This window comes from Eutrigla gurnardus, assembly GCF_963514095.1.
Source record: "Eutrigla gurnardus genome assembly, chromosome: 16".
NCBI classification, from domain to species: Eukaryota; Metazoa; Chordata; class Actinopteri; order Perciformes; family Triglidae; genus Eutrigla; species Eutrigla gurnardus.
Genome location: NC_139927.1, coordinates 8819622 through 8833312, shown reverse-complemented (window position 1 = coordinate 8833312; position 13691 = coordinate 8819622). Strand labels below are relative to the sequence as shown.

The 13691-nt window shown below is 43.9% G+C and overlaps 2 protein-coding genes across 3 annotated transcripts in view; one reads left to right on the top strand and one right to left on the bottom strand.

Annotated features, from left to right (window-relative positions):
* wasf1 (WASP family member 1) overlaps positions 1-3521 on the top strand; it is a 47816-nt gene extending 44295 nt beyond the window's left edge. For both annotated transcript variants that reach the window (XM_084030942.1, XM_084030943.1), the window contains 3 exons: positions 1125-1304; positions 2472-3031; positions 3342-3521. In XM_084030942.1, the coding sequence (XP_083887068.1) occupies positions 1125-1304; positions 2472-3031; positions 3342-3499 (898 nt within the window). In that variant the 3' untranslated portion in view covers positions 3500-3521. The remainder of the gene's footprint in view (positions 1-1124; positions 1305-2471; positions 3032-3341) is intronic.
* A 3747-nt stretch (positions 3522-7268) lies between these two features.
* kif25 (kinesin family member 25) lies at positions 7269-13492 on the bottom strand (the record flags this gene model as incomplete). Its single annotated transcript, XM_084030631.1, has 15 exons — positions 13360-13492; positions 13204-13269; positions 12550-12672; positions 12280-12421; positions 11038-11135; positions 10873-10958; positions 10747-10786; positions 10566-10633; positions 10411-10485; positions 10107-10253; positions 9563-9739; positions 8844-8998; positions 8518-8766; positions 7818-7973; positions 7269-7420 (listed from the first exon to the last, which is right to left on the bottom strand). The coding sequence occupies exons 1-15, from the start codon at positions 13426-13428 to the stop codon at positions 7269-7271; spliced, it is 1803 nt and encodes a 600-aa protein (XP_083886757.1). The 5' UTR covers positions 13429-13492.
* Between the last annotated feature and the right edge of the window lie 199 nt (positions 13493-13691).

Sequence of the window (13691 nt, the reverse complement as noted above, 5' to 3'; positions counted from 1 at the left end):
TGAACCATGAACCAGCCTAGCAGTACTGACGAGGCACCTTCTGAATTACTACATTTACATTTTCCATCAGAAATAAAAATAATATATATTTAACTGCCGCAAAATACAGAAAGAAGCAGATAAACTGTAATTATTTGAGTAACTAAAACATGTGATACAGCCTCAAAGTATTCTACTTGATCCATTTTTTCTTGTGTTAAAATATTTAGATCCACAGTCTCGCTGAGAAAAACATCATGTCATCTCTGATTTTTTCTTATAACAGTTCAAAGTGTAAATTTTGCTCTCATTAATTCTCAAAACAGAACTCAACAAGCTTGAGCGTGTTTCCTAATTACCTTCAACTCTGCTGCAGATGAAAAAGATGTTTTTTGTTCCACCTTTTTTACATCCTGTGTTGTACCCCGCATGCACCACATTAACCCTTAGCCCACATCTGTATAATGGCTGGGAACGTTAGCATCCAATCGATTATAATAGTTCCCAACCTGGGGGGTAAGTCATCTTCATCCTTTGATGCTTTACAGTAAAGTACAGTAAGAGAGAAGAAAACACAACAGAAGTTCTGCTATGCAAAATCATCACTCATTGTTTGTTTTATTATTATTTTTCTTACATCTTTACATCGATCCCTTCAAGCCTGTGAACATTTTTCACTGAATCTGGAAAGGTTGAGGGAGTCACTCTTTGGTAGAAGCGTTCTCCACTGTGTAGTGATAATGTGTGACGAGGGCTCACAGGTAGACGTCGTTTGATTGTTAAGGGCCATATGGGGAATCAATTAGTGAAACGTTCTTACTCACCACAAAGTCTTGATGATGATGATGTGAATCCATTGCACCTGGATGAGATAGAAGTGAGAGCAAGCTATCAAAATTATGCAGGACATTTTTTTTTTCTGTTCTTCCTAAAGAGGCCATGCCAGTCTGGAGAACTGGGTCTGTTCTATAAGTAGCACGAGCGGAGCCTCAATATCTATTGTTGTGCCGAGGTGGCGTTTAAGTTCGGGAGGGAAAAAAATAATGGTGATAAGAATACAATTGTATATGACAATAGACATAGAGGGAAATGCAAGGGGGAACCACAGACAATGTGAGTTGAGGACACCATATCTCTCTGCTCAGGGCTCCCTCGTACATGGAACATTTGGACGGGCCCTTCTCGCTGGCGGCGCTGCCCTACAGCCAGATGAACGAGCTGCTGAACCGTACCGGGGACCGAATGTATTCGCGGCCCCACGACCCTCCGCCGCCTCCGCCTCTTATGCACCCACTGGGAGAGATCAAGCCGCCCTCTGTGATCAGGTGGGACAGGAGACGACACATAACCTCGGTTTTATGTCCCCCTCGGAAACCTTTTAATTATGCGGTTTTTTAAAATGTTTTTTTGCATAGCAATAGCAAAAATAATGGGTGCTTTTCTTGCTAGAAATCTCTGATTTCTAACTTACATACTAAAAAAGTAAATCCCGCTCATCTGCCGCCTCAAGCAGACTCAAGTGTGAAGAATTATTTGTAAATGCTATTTCAGGTTCACAGGAAAATTGCAATCCCATCCCCATCTATTTGGTTTGTTTGTTTTGTTTTTCCCTCTTATAGATCAGTTGGTCGTAGCGAGTGGCATTTCATTACTTTTCTTTTTCATTCTGTGTGAGCGGACGGGGATTTTTCGCTCTGCTAGAGCTCAGCAGAGCAACAGAGAAGAAGGGATGGACGGACAGATGGAGGTTTTGTGAAAAAAGGACAGGGCTCAGAGAGGGGCAGAATCAATACAGTGTTAAGGCCACTGAGCATATTACAGGTTGTTTTTCCACAGCGCACTTTTGCCGCATATGTCACTGTTTGATGGAGAGATCAGAGGGAATGATTAAGGCTGTGGCTGCAGAAACCAGAGAAATATCTCATTGATTTTTTTTCATAGAAGTCCTTGCAGCGATCTTCTTTTACTCGCAAACTCTTTCCATCCATCTTGTGTTTATTTACTTCTACTTTTCAGTCTTTTTCCTCGCCTTTGATTCTGGCATCTTGTTGTTTCCTCCTTTTAAAAATAACTCTCTATACCTACTTTTCTCACTTTACCCCCTCCCAACATTTAATGTAGCACTCGGAAATACTCAACACATTATTTTCCTCACCCGTCTCTCTCGCTGTGCTTTCCTTTTTTTTTTTATCTGCAGCAATTTTCTCCGTAGGAAGAAAATTGATTGCGAACATGTCGGTGTTTGTGATGCGATGTTGTAGCTTGATGCACCCACACAGCTTCATCAGCAGTTAATGGGCAATACTGATAACTCCGTCTTTTAATGTACAGTTACTTACACCAGTACTTACCGTCTTTGTAACAATGACTTAGAAGCTGTGCAGCAGCTGCATGCACTTCTCAACGTTGATATAAACTTCTCGTCTTACACTCACTTTTCATCACGATCTAATTCCCCGCCATGGCCTCCTTTTCTCTCTTGTTCTCTCCAGTTCCAGTTCGGGTTTTTCCGACAGCAGACCCCAGTCTCCAGCCCGGACTGCAGGCCTCAATTCCAACACTCCTCCTCCACCGCCACCCCCTCTTCCCCCTCCACCTCCCCCGTTACCCTCCACGGGCCTGCGGGGCACTCCTCCTCCCCCTATTCCTCCTCTACCGGTCCAGCAGCACCCCCCAGCCATCCCGCCTCCCCCTGCTCTCCAGATTGCCCCAGGGGTGCTGCACCCGGCCCCTCCGCCCGTGGCGCCCCCCCTCCACTGCTCCCCGGCCCGTCTCCAGCAGGTCCTGGACAGAGGCCAACCCACGGGCTCTGGGACCCAGTCGGACGGCAGCATCCTGCCTCCTCCCCCGCCGCCACCTCCTCTCCCCCTCCCCGGAGCACGGAGCTCCTCGCCCTGTCCGTCAGGCCCGCCACCTGTGCCGGCCTTCCCCTCAGCAGGAGCCATGGCCTCGCCCCACACCCTGCACGACATGGGGAGCAAGAGGCACCATCCAGCCAGTCTGCCACCCATCAGCGACGCACGCAGTGTCCTGTTGGAAGCCATCAGAAAAGGTGGGTCATGTTGTACCAGAAATGTTTGGAAACTGGCAGAGCCAAGGACAAAGTTTAATTCTTTGTATGCTTTTCAAATGTCAACATTTAATTTAAGATGTAATTACAGCTCAAAATGATTTAATTATTCTATTGGTTGATGGACAGAAAATGATTAAAAGGCCCTTTTAAAGCAAAATACCCCAAATTCACAGCTTCTGAATATTGCGGATTTCTTAGTAAATTGAATATCTTTGCACTTTGGGCTGCTAGTCAGACAAAACATGCTCACGAACGTTCGTCTTTCCCTGCCTGTGACTGATTCTTCCAGGCATTCAGCTGCGGAAGGTGGAGGAGCAGCGAGAGCAAGAGGCTAAGCACGAGCGCGTCGGCAATGATGTGGCCACCATCCTGTCGCGCCGCATCGCCGTGGAGTACTCAGACTCCGAGGACGAGTCAGAGTTTGACGAGGGAGACTGGATGGAGTGATGGCGATCAGAAAGGTAGAAGGGGAAAAAAAGAAGCAGCGTTTGAAACAGAGGACAAATATGTTCAGGGCTCCCCCTCCCCCCAAACCCTGAACTCTGCACCTCGCCATCAAAGAGACCTTTCTACTCTGGAAAGATCGTTGTTGCCCACTTTCCTTTTTGTGGAGCTTTTATTTTTTAATCTCTGTCTCGTGGTTTGTGTTCGGAGGACAATCTCCACGTCGCCCCTGTTGGTCTTTCTAGTGTCCCAAGAGAAGTTTTTGGATTCATTCTTTTCTGCACTACCACACGACCTTGTTTCTTCTGGATTTCTTGTGATGAAATCCCCCATGTTTACTATTGTTATACATGAAAATAACATTTTTGAAGAACCACTTGTTTTTTTGTTTCTTATCTGTGCGTCGATGTAAAAAAAAAAAAAAAAACACAAGAAAATAGAAAAGGAAAAATGAAGGCATGTTGCATTTATCCTAAGTTCTCCAAAACTGTTTTGCCACCTGGTGGCTGAACATGGCATTGAATGAATGCCAATTTTAGCGTCTTTTCTTGACCTTTATCTGCAGAAACATTTGCAGTTTTAACGGGCCAGTAGTTGCTGATTCTGACAGCTACACAGACATTTTTTGTTGTTTCCTTTCATGTTATCAGAATTGACTTTACCACTTAGAACAAGCAAAAGATTGTGCTGGTATGTCATGTGATGATTGCTGTATGGTTGAAAATGAAGAAGGGGAGGACATCCATCCACTTACATAGAAATGTATGCCAGGAGATTGAGCCTTTTGTGTGTCCGGGTTCTAAGCAGCCACATGTGCTCACGTTGACATCAGGCAATGTCAAAGAGAAACGCTGAGCTCACTCACTTCCTTTTCTCAAGTCCTCTGCCATAGAAATGCTGTAGGAGTCCACCAGATTGCCCTGATGACTATTCAGTGTGCCGAGGAAGACCTTTTGAGAAGGTGCCCGCGATAACGAGAGGCCGATCAACAGCAGGTACAAACCACTCCACTCCACTGAAGGCAGCTCCTCCCTCACATCCCCCTTTACCGCGTACCCGCCCACTAACGAGAAGCCTTACCTCGTTTGGTTCTGCAGCAGCAAACGGTGTTCAAACGAATACATTTTACCTGCTTTTTATTTCAGAAGGACGGTACATTTTGCCTTGTTTTGGCTCATTTCAAAGAAAATGTCTGCCATCCTTTTCCGTTTTGTGCGTTGGTTCATTCTTTCTTCTACTTGCCTTATTGTTCGTACAAAACGTATCGTTGAGTTGATGAATGTATCGTGCTGTTACTACTTACTTGCCTGCGCTTGTATGGATTTGCTGTTTCTATGTTTGGGAGCGGGGGGGGGGGGGGGGGGGGTGGAGAAACCCTGGTTTAAAAAAAAAAAGATTAGATCAATACTGTATACCATGTAACTTATGTAACTGTTGACTGTAACAGTTTGCTTGAATTAATAAAAATCTAATGTTATGTTTCAGCCCTAAACGTTACGTTGTTGTTGAGCTGAGTCGTCTCATTTCTGATGATATTAGAGGACAGCATGTCAATTATTGAGAAATCGTTAAATTAAGCATTGCAATTCTCATCATTAATATTAATTAAATTAACAATCATCACATTCATTTTTCTAAATAAATGGTTAAATACCTATAATGATAAAAAGCTAAAATAATCTGAAGAAGAAGAAGTTTGTTCAACATATTTTGGGTTATCATTAATTGGATTAAAATAATAATGTTATATTGTTAATAATTCAACCAGAAAAACATAGTTAATTATGCTAAATTAACTTGCAAGATGAGCTTCATCTATTTATGCGCTTAGATTGAAACTAAATGATTCATCAGCTTTATTTCTTGGTATATTATGACCACCATTATCTACCTGGGCGTCCTGAGGCTCCTAGGCTTTAAAGTAACTACTGCGCAGCTGTCTTTATTTCAAAATAAGAGCTCAGCACCATTCAAGATAACTTCATCCAACAACAGTAACAAATGAAAACTCGTACTGCACTTTCAGAACCAATTTAGCTTATAAAAAGTGAGAGACTGTTTTATCGGAATAAGCAGGTTAACTGGAGTAGTTAAGTCATGTTTGAAGAGCAGAGTCCTTTGTAGATTTATGATGCAATTTCATTCATTCATTTATTTTGAAAACTATATTGTGATAGACCAAGAGATCCTATGGCTTACTCAGTAAGCATGCATCTCATCTAAAACAACAACCTTTCAATATGCTGTCAGGGTTCACCTTAGAATGTCTTAGTCTCGTTTAACCAGCTGTAGTAGGAGGATTAGGAACTGGAGTTGGTCTGGACTGGGAGGAGAAGAACCATCCTGACGGAGGCCTCCGATGGTCTTAGTCTTGTTTAACCAGCTGTAGTAGGAGGATTAGGAACTGGAGTTGGACTGGACTGGGAGGAGAAGAACCATCCTGACGGAGGCCTCCGATGTGATCAGATGTAGATGCCATCACACTCTCACTCTCACCTTCCTCTGCTGCCGAATCTCATTCTCACTCATCTTTCTGCAGTTTCATTCCCCGTCTCGTCGCCCTCCTCGTCTTCTCACCTCCCCTCCTCTCCTGTGTCTTTCCGTTCCCAGTCTCTAAACACAGGATGCTCCTGAAGTTTTCATTGTCTTCTCACTCTCGTTATAATCATACTTTATCCTCTGTGTGTGGATCACAACTTCCTCGTGCAGAGCCGTCGTGGCGGTTCGGAGCAGGTCTATTCAAAGTCAGTGTGTTATTCTATTCGTGCTATTCGTCCAACCGTTTCACCTTGGAGGAAATTGCCCCCATTTATTTTCCTCCCAACATTAAAATGTAGTCAACAGACCTGAAATAACTTTTGCAACTTGTCATCAGCCGGCGTACTTTATTATCATGCTGATGGGTTTTGCCACATTGAACAATACATTTAACAGCTCCTTACTTGAACTATGTTTATGCCCGCAGCTCCAAATAATGTACAGTAAAACAAAAGCTAAAAATAATACCGTCTCGTCCCAACGCTGAAGTGATTGTGTGTGTTCCTCTTTACTGTAATCTACGCAGCAGCAGACGGTTTATTGGAACAGCCCCCCACAGAGGGAGTCGTTTGTACAGAAAGCCTGTTGTGAGCAATAAACTTTATATGAATAGTTTATGCTTCGAGGGAATGTGCAATGTATTATTCATACACTCTTTTAATTACCTAATGGGAACAGATATACATTATCTTCGTAGGTTTATTTTAAGGTTTGACACCATTTATCTGAGACTATTCTATGAAGGTGAGATTTTTAATGTGTAACCACAAAAAGGTGATGGTTACAGATACAGCATACATGTGTATAAATACTGCATGAACAGAACAGCACCCAAAGAGAAGGCATGGCCCAGAAGTACTGAAATGGATTTACATACAGGACTGACATCAACTACAGCTTAATTAAAGTGGAACTAACATAAACGAAGTAATTTTATGCTAAATTGAGTTATCAATACCCAACCTTTGTGTAATTTCATTGCCTTGCAGAACTCCTTAGCACCCTTTGTAACTGTTAAGGTTAATTACACATTAATACATGTGTTTTACATCATCATACAAGTATTTCTGCTTCAGACGGATCAATTAGACATTTAATGCCAAACAACAACAACTTTCCTATCTATTTCAAAATTAAATCAACTACTAAGGAGTGAGACGGGCCCTATCTGCTCTGTTACCACGACCGATAGGAGATCAACGATGCCGCAGCATCTGCAAAGCCCGTCTCGCCGTCACTTAACTTTGAGGGTGTTATTCTTCCTTTGCGGCAGCTCCTTCTGGACCTGACGGGCCCGCGTGCCAAAGCCCAGAGACTGCAGGGACTCGGTGACGAAGCGCTGCGTGGGAGAGACGCACAGCATCACCAGCAGCTTGGCGTCGCCACCTGGTGAAGCAGAACCAGAGATTCAAGCCCGGGATGTTGCAACGAAACGATCTGATTTCATGACATGCATTTTTTTTTTTTTTGTCCTCTTCTCGTTTGATGGGCATCGACAAATGTATCTTCCAGCACGTCTTCACCGAGCATGTTGAGTGATTCAGTGTTTGGGTGTGTGTGTGTGTGTGTGTGTGTGTGTGTGTGTGTGTGTGTGTGTGTGTGTGTGTGTTTGTGTGTGTGTTAGAGTTAAGCTTACAATACTGCTACGTGGAATCTCTCAGCTAGGTGAAGACATTTTGAGTTTGAAGAATCTTTCCCAGGGGGAGCAGACAGGGGAGACGTGAGTCATAGGCCATACAAAAGCATGTGTGTGTGTGTGTGTGTGTGTGTGTGTGTGCCTCACCTATGGCGTCCTGGAGAAGATGAGTGAGTCTGCTGTTCCTGTAGGGGACGTGTGCTCTCTGCTCAGCCAGAGCTCCGAGGACATCAGACAGAGCAGAGAGACTGCGGTTTATACAGGACACCTCCCACAGAGCTGCTCCCGACACCCCAGACATACCTGGCACACGCACACAAACACACACACAAACACACACACAAACACACACATTTAAAAGCCCTGAAGCTTATCAAGCAGCTCAGTGAACAGCCGTCGGCTCTACTGGGCTCAGTGACCTTTTTCTTGTGTAAATTGCAAAAAAAAAAAGAAGAGGAAAAAAAATTAATTAGAAAGACTTGCATCTTCAGCTGTGTTTGTTTTAATGTGAGCCTTTTCTGTAGATTAATGGTTTTATATTTCATGGTTCAGACAGCAGCTGGATTTGAGCAGATTTAAATCTGCACCAAGCAGCATAATCAGCTCAAAGTAACAAAAGTTGGAGCTGAGAACTGTGGTGAGCTTCTTTACGAATAAAATACTCACTGCTGTTTCAAAGTTGTTTTTTTCCCCTTGAGAATTAACTTATTATCAGAGCAAAGACACACTTGAATTTCTTTTTAAGCAGCGGTTTATCTACAGCATCTTAAATATGTATTCGTCTAAAGCCCTATTTTGTAATTCTGCATGTAAAGATTGGTGTTTACTGGCCGGCTCTCCCTCTCACCGACACACTCGCTCCCCGCCAGGTCCACCAGCTGCAGCTTGGTCCTGAACAGGGCCTCGGCGATGCTGGGCCTGGGCGACGGACACGGAGAATGGGAAGGGGAGCAGCACGGAGAGGAGGCCGTGCTCGCCGAGAGACGAGCGTCAGCCGAGTGGCGGGTGGCGGCGTTGGCACGGCGACACCGTGGACTCCACCACTCCTTCTGAGTGGAGCGCTGCATGTCCTTCTTGGCACTCTGGAGCCTGCGGGCTGGAATCAAACAGGACTTAATGCAGTGTGAAGGCGTCACTTATGCAAGAAGTGTGCGTCGGGGGACGGCGTCTCACCCAGCGCCAGCGCGTTGGGGCTCTTGGAGGAAATGGTGAGGGTGACGATGAGGTGAGAGCGTGAGGAGTCGGCGTGGATGAGGGTGGGACAGTGGGCCCTCCGTTTTAAAACACTGCTGATGATCTGCATCACCTCAGAGGCGTTATGCACCGGCCTGCAACACATAGGAAACACACTACTACCTGGATGTATTGCTTAAAGCTAAGTTGTAATCAATAGTTTTTATCCTAAGTCATAGTACACCCTACACTCCCTGCGTTTGACAGCCAAAGAGCCAGACACGTCCCTTCATCAGACAGGAAACACACGACTCTGAATGAATGCTAATGTTGTTCCCTTATCAGCCGGATATGCAAATAAGAAGCTTTTTGCTCTTAACTTCACCACGGCAACTCAAAGTGGTAAAAGTGTTGTGTTTACAGCTTGTTTCAACTGCCCCCAAGTGGCCCCTCAAAATATGGTGAGTTTAAAGATTAAATATTTGTATTTATTTATTTATTTTTGCCCTTGGGGACAACAAGCTGCAAAACACAACATCTAACAAATGCTTTAGTTATATGGTAACAGTTGCTTATTTACACATCCAGCAGCGATGGATATGTCACCAACTAACTTCCATCACTACATTCCTTACATAATTTGACACATTTGAAGATAATTTTTTTATTTTTTATTATTATCTTCTGCACACAGTCACGGCGGCTGCAGCCGTACTCACTCGTACGTGACGGAGGTGACCTGGCTGCTGCCGGAGGAGGTGGTGATGACGTCTCGCCGCTGGTTGGCGGCGTTGCCCTGCGCGTCTCTGGCCAGAAGGTCAAGCACCTCGTTGTTGTACACCTCCATCACTGACACCTCCACCGTGTGGCTCTCTGGAGGCTTCTCCGAGATCAGCCTGGGTCACACACACACACACACACACACACACACACACACACACACACACACACACACACACACACACACACACACACACACACAAGCAGATACACAACCATGGACAGATGAAGAAAAAGGTCAATGTTCAACGCAATTATATTATTTTTTCAACCCTCGGTGCACATTATGAATTCATGGACTGAATTAATTTTTTTATTCCAGACAGTTCCAAGGACTGACTTAGAAAAAAAACTAAATTAGACCAGATCCACTGAGGTTTTTCTGCAAGGCATTAAAAAAAATGTCACTTCTTGCAGAGTTCAGTCATTACACACTGTAAATATCACAAAAACAAACGAATAAAAAATGTGTTTCTTTCTCACTGAAAGAGCTCTGCAGCAGCCTTGGGGATGATGCCCTGCTGTGTCTCCCGCTGCGTCGCCGAGTGCTCCTCCGGCTGCTGGGATCCCATCATGGTGTGTGTCTTCCCGCTGCCTGTCTGCCCATATGCCATGATGCACACGTTGTAGCTGCAGGGTGGGAGGGAGATGATATTTCATTATATAACATTACCATGTGATATAATAAAGGGTATTTTCGCTGTTTGTTGCAGGGTATTGTCTGATGAATAGAGTTGAATGACACCAGATTTGATTTAGTCCTCGTTTTGTGTGCGTTCAGGCTCACCCGTCCATCAGAGACGTGAGGAGCGGCTTGACTCCCTCAAACACAGCATCCTGGGAATCCTCTGGTCCATGCACTCTGGTAGGAACCAAGAATAATCACTCATGAAGGGAAGATTAAATAGATGGCATTGTTACATACACGCGTTCGATTTTTACCTCTCAAACTCAAACATCTTGTTCTGCACGGGCGAGCCCGTTTTGATGCAGTTCACCATCACCGTGTCCTTGAAAGCACAGATGAATGATGAAATGAGTGAAACAGTGGGAGAGGGTGAGGACGCTGAATCAGCAGGCAGCAGTGAAATAAAATCAATTTCTAAGAGTCTGTGAAACTCACATCACTGACCGCAGAGACCACTTCTTCAGGTGACATTGGCCTGACAGGGAAGAGCATGGAAAGAAACGCTTTAGCTGATTATCATATCATCTGTTTTGTGTCGTGCTGGATCATGAGTTGACCCACTTTGATTCAGAGGTGGACGACTGGACGCGGTCGAAGGGCAGGACGGGTCGCACCCTGCAGTGAACTCTGATGTTCCCTCTCAACTCCTGTCGCAAAAAATAAATCAAAAAGAATGACAACGGAAGGTCAAGAGTCTGAACATGCTCAATATCTCTCGACACTCACCACCAGCGTGTTATGGAGTTCTTTCCTCCGCTGCCTCTCGGCCCTGCACCTCTCCCTCTCCTCCTCTAGAGAGCGCTCCAGAGCTGCAACTTGTAAATCTGAGCAGAGAGAACAGAAAGGGAGATAGTTAAGGAAAATAGGCCAATCGAAATTAAACGTGAGTTTAACACACACGTTCAGGAACCGCCTCGGTGGAAATCGAACAGAACAGAGCAGAAAATAGTGGAAACATTCCACCTAACAGCCAAAATATCTTCCTCCAACATATTCTGTACTTTAAAGCCTTCCGTATATTAGCTGGCAGTGGGAACCTGTCATTTTATTCATTTATTGGTTTGTTCCCAGCACACTTAAGTGTCATGAGACAAGAACATAAAAAAGATTCCGGCTGAGTTTTGTGGTTGTAATGCAGGATTAGGGTTTTTTCATGATGATTCTTCTAAAGATAATCTTGTTACTTGAATTGTTTTTTCTTTGCAAATGTTTTGGAATGATGTATATTAAATGGAATTACATTTTCCCTATCATACTTTTATAATAACTTCTTGGATAATGCTGGGTTAATATGCGTTGAGTGAGCCCAGAGAACAGAAGCTGAGGAGACACTGATGGAAATGATCACACATAAAACATTCCACCAGCACGGCTCTATAAATCATGAAATATTCAAAGGCTGATGTATAAAATATGAAGTTAAAATCAGTTAACAGCCCTACAATATAGCAGATAATGATGATGATAATGTAGAGAAAATAGTTCCAGCAGTTTAAATTCCAAACCAGAGGGCTCAATACTAACATGAAAGAGAATATTTATTGTATTTTGGTGCAGGTGTTTACATTTTCCATCAAGTACATCAACAATAAAAAGGTCAAGAAAAAAACTTTTTCACCAATCATTGAGGTGAAGGTGAGCAGCTGACTTAGAACAAGATAGTCCACCTTGAACAACTAGGGAGGGCAGGTTGAGGGAGAAGAGGGCGGGACCATGTGAGAGGATTACCAGCAAGAGATAGAGCCAGCACACTGTAACCCACTTTAGAATGGAGAGAGACACGCAGGGGGAGGGTGAACCAGTGAGCAGAACAGAGAAGTCCATAGAAGAGAGTCGTAGGAATTGTGAGACCAGGGCAAGATCAAAAACGGTGCCGAACTGTCCACCTAAACCCTAAAAGTATATTCGGATAACGTTGAAGATGCTGCAGCTACGTTGACCTGCGTTGCGACGCGTTCAAGTACTCACTCTGACCCTCGTCTTCACAGCGACCCTCCAGGGAACGGCTGGCTCGCTCTACTTTTCCCAGCAGCTCCTTGCTCTGCTCCTCCAGCTCACTGGAGAAGCTCAAGTACACGGCAAACAGCTCACTCAAGTCCTGCTTCACAACCTGCAGCACAGAGAGGGAGACAGTGTGAATCCGGGAGAGCTCTGCCTGTGTGTTTGTGTGGTGACATTACAGTCAACTCACAAATGTGCACACACACACACACACCGTTCATATCAGTGCATTTGTACCTGGACCTCAGAGAGGAGGTTGGTGATGGCAGACCGGGTCATCTCCGTTGCATCCCTCTGGTGCTGATGATGATTCAGGGTCTTGGTCTCCTCTTCATGGTCCCGACGGAGTTTCCCCAAACACTGGAAAAAAAGGATATGACATCATCATTGTTATTCTGCATCGCTGTGCATTTATACTTTATGCATACGCTACTATGACTAGCATATTATCCCCAACTTGTATCATGTGACGCTTCATTTTAACACAAGTTTATTATTTTTCATGTATATTATAATTTTTTGTATATTAATGACCATTTTGAGTGCCAGATCTTGAAAACTTGGACATTTTTTTGTCCATGTTCTCATTATATAAGAAACATGAATTGTTGAATGTTGACAGACATGATATTTAGTTCTATACAGCAATAATCATTATCAAATACAGAGTGGGCCTCTTTGATACACCTTCAAGTGAAATTACGTCACATGATCCAACTCCCAGGGGAGTCACACACAAAATAAATATGGCATAAAATGAAATTCACATTCTTGAGCAACTAAGAAAGTCAGTTTATAAAGACAATAGAATCGTGCTCATCTATGAGAACAGAATAGATCCAGGATGCTACGTTTAAGCCTGTAATTAATGAATGATAGAAATCTTATTACCTCTGCAAGTCTTAAATGGAGAATCGCATTCTCCGTCTCCAGTTCAAGTATTCGCTCCTCTTTACTCTGAAAAGTTAAAAATATTACATCATGTATGTAGAAATATTCGTAAAATCTCTAATGAACTAATCCCACATTGTGAATGAATGTATTTACCCTCAGCTTGTGCTCCAGCAGGTGCACCTGGTGCGCAAATATCTGGTCTCGGTTTATGAAGAGAGGCATTTTTCTTTACAGAGAGAGTGGATGGACTCGTCCCATTGATTCAGATCGCGTCCTGTCAAGTCATGTAATCCGATTAACGGTCAACAATACATCTCAACTCACCTGTCTGCTTCCCGGAAGAGAGGAGGATGGCCGTTTCCGGTCGCTCTGGCGGCATTTATTTTAATAAAGTTGACGCAAATGTATATGAGAATGTTTATTCGGAGAAGATTTAAAAGTTTCACCCCATTTTTGACTACCGGTAATTCAAAGCGCCAGTTCGG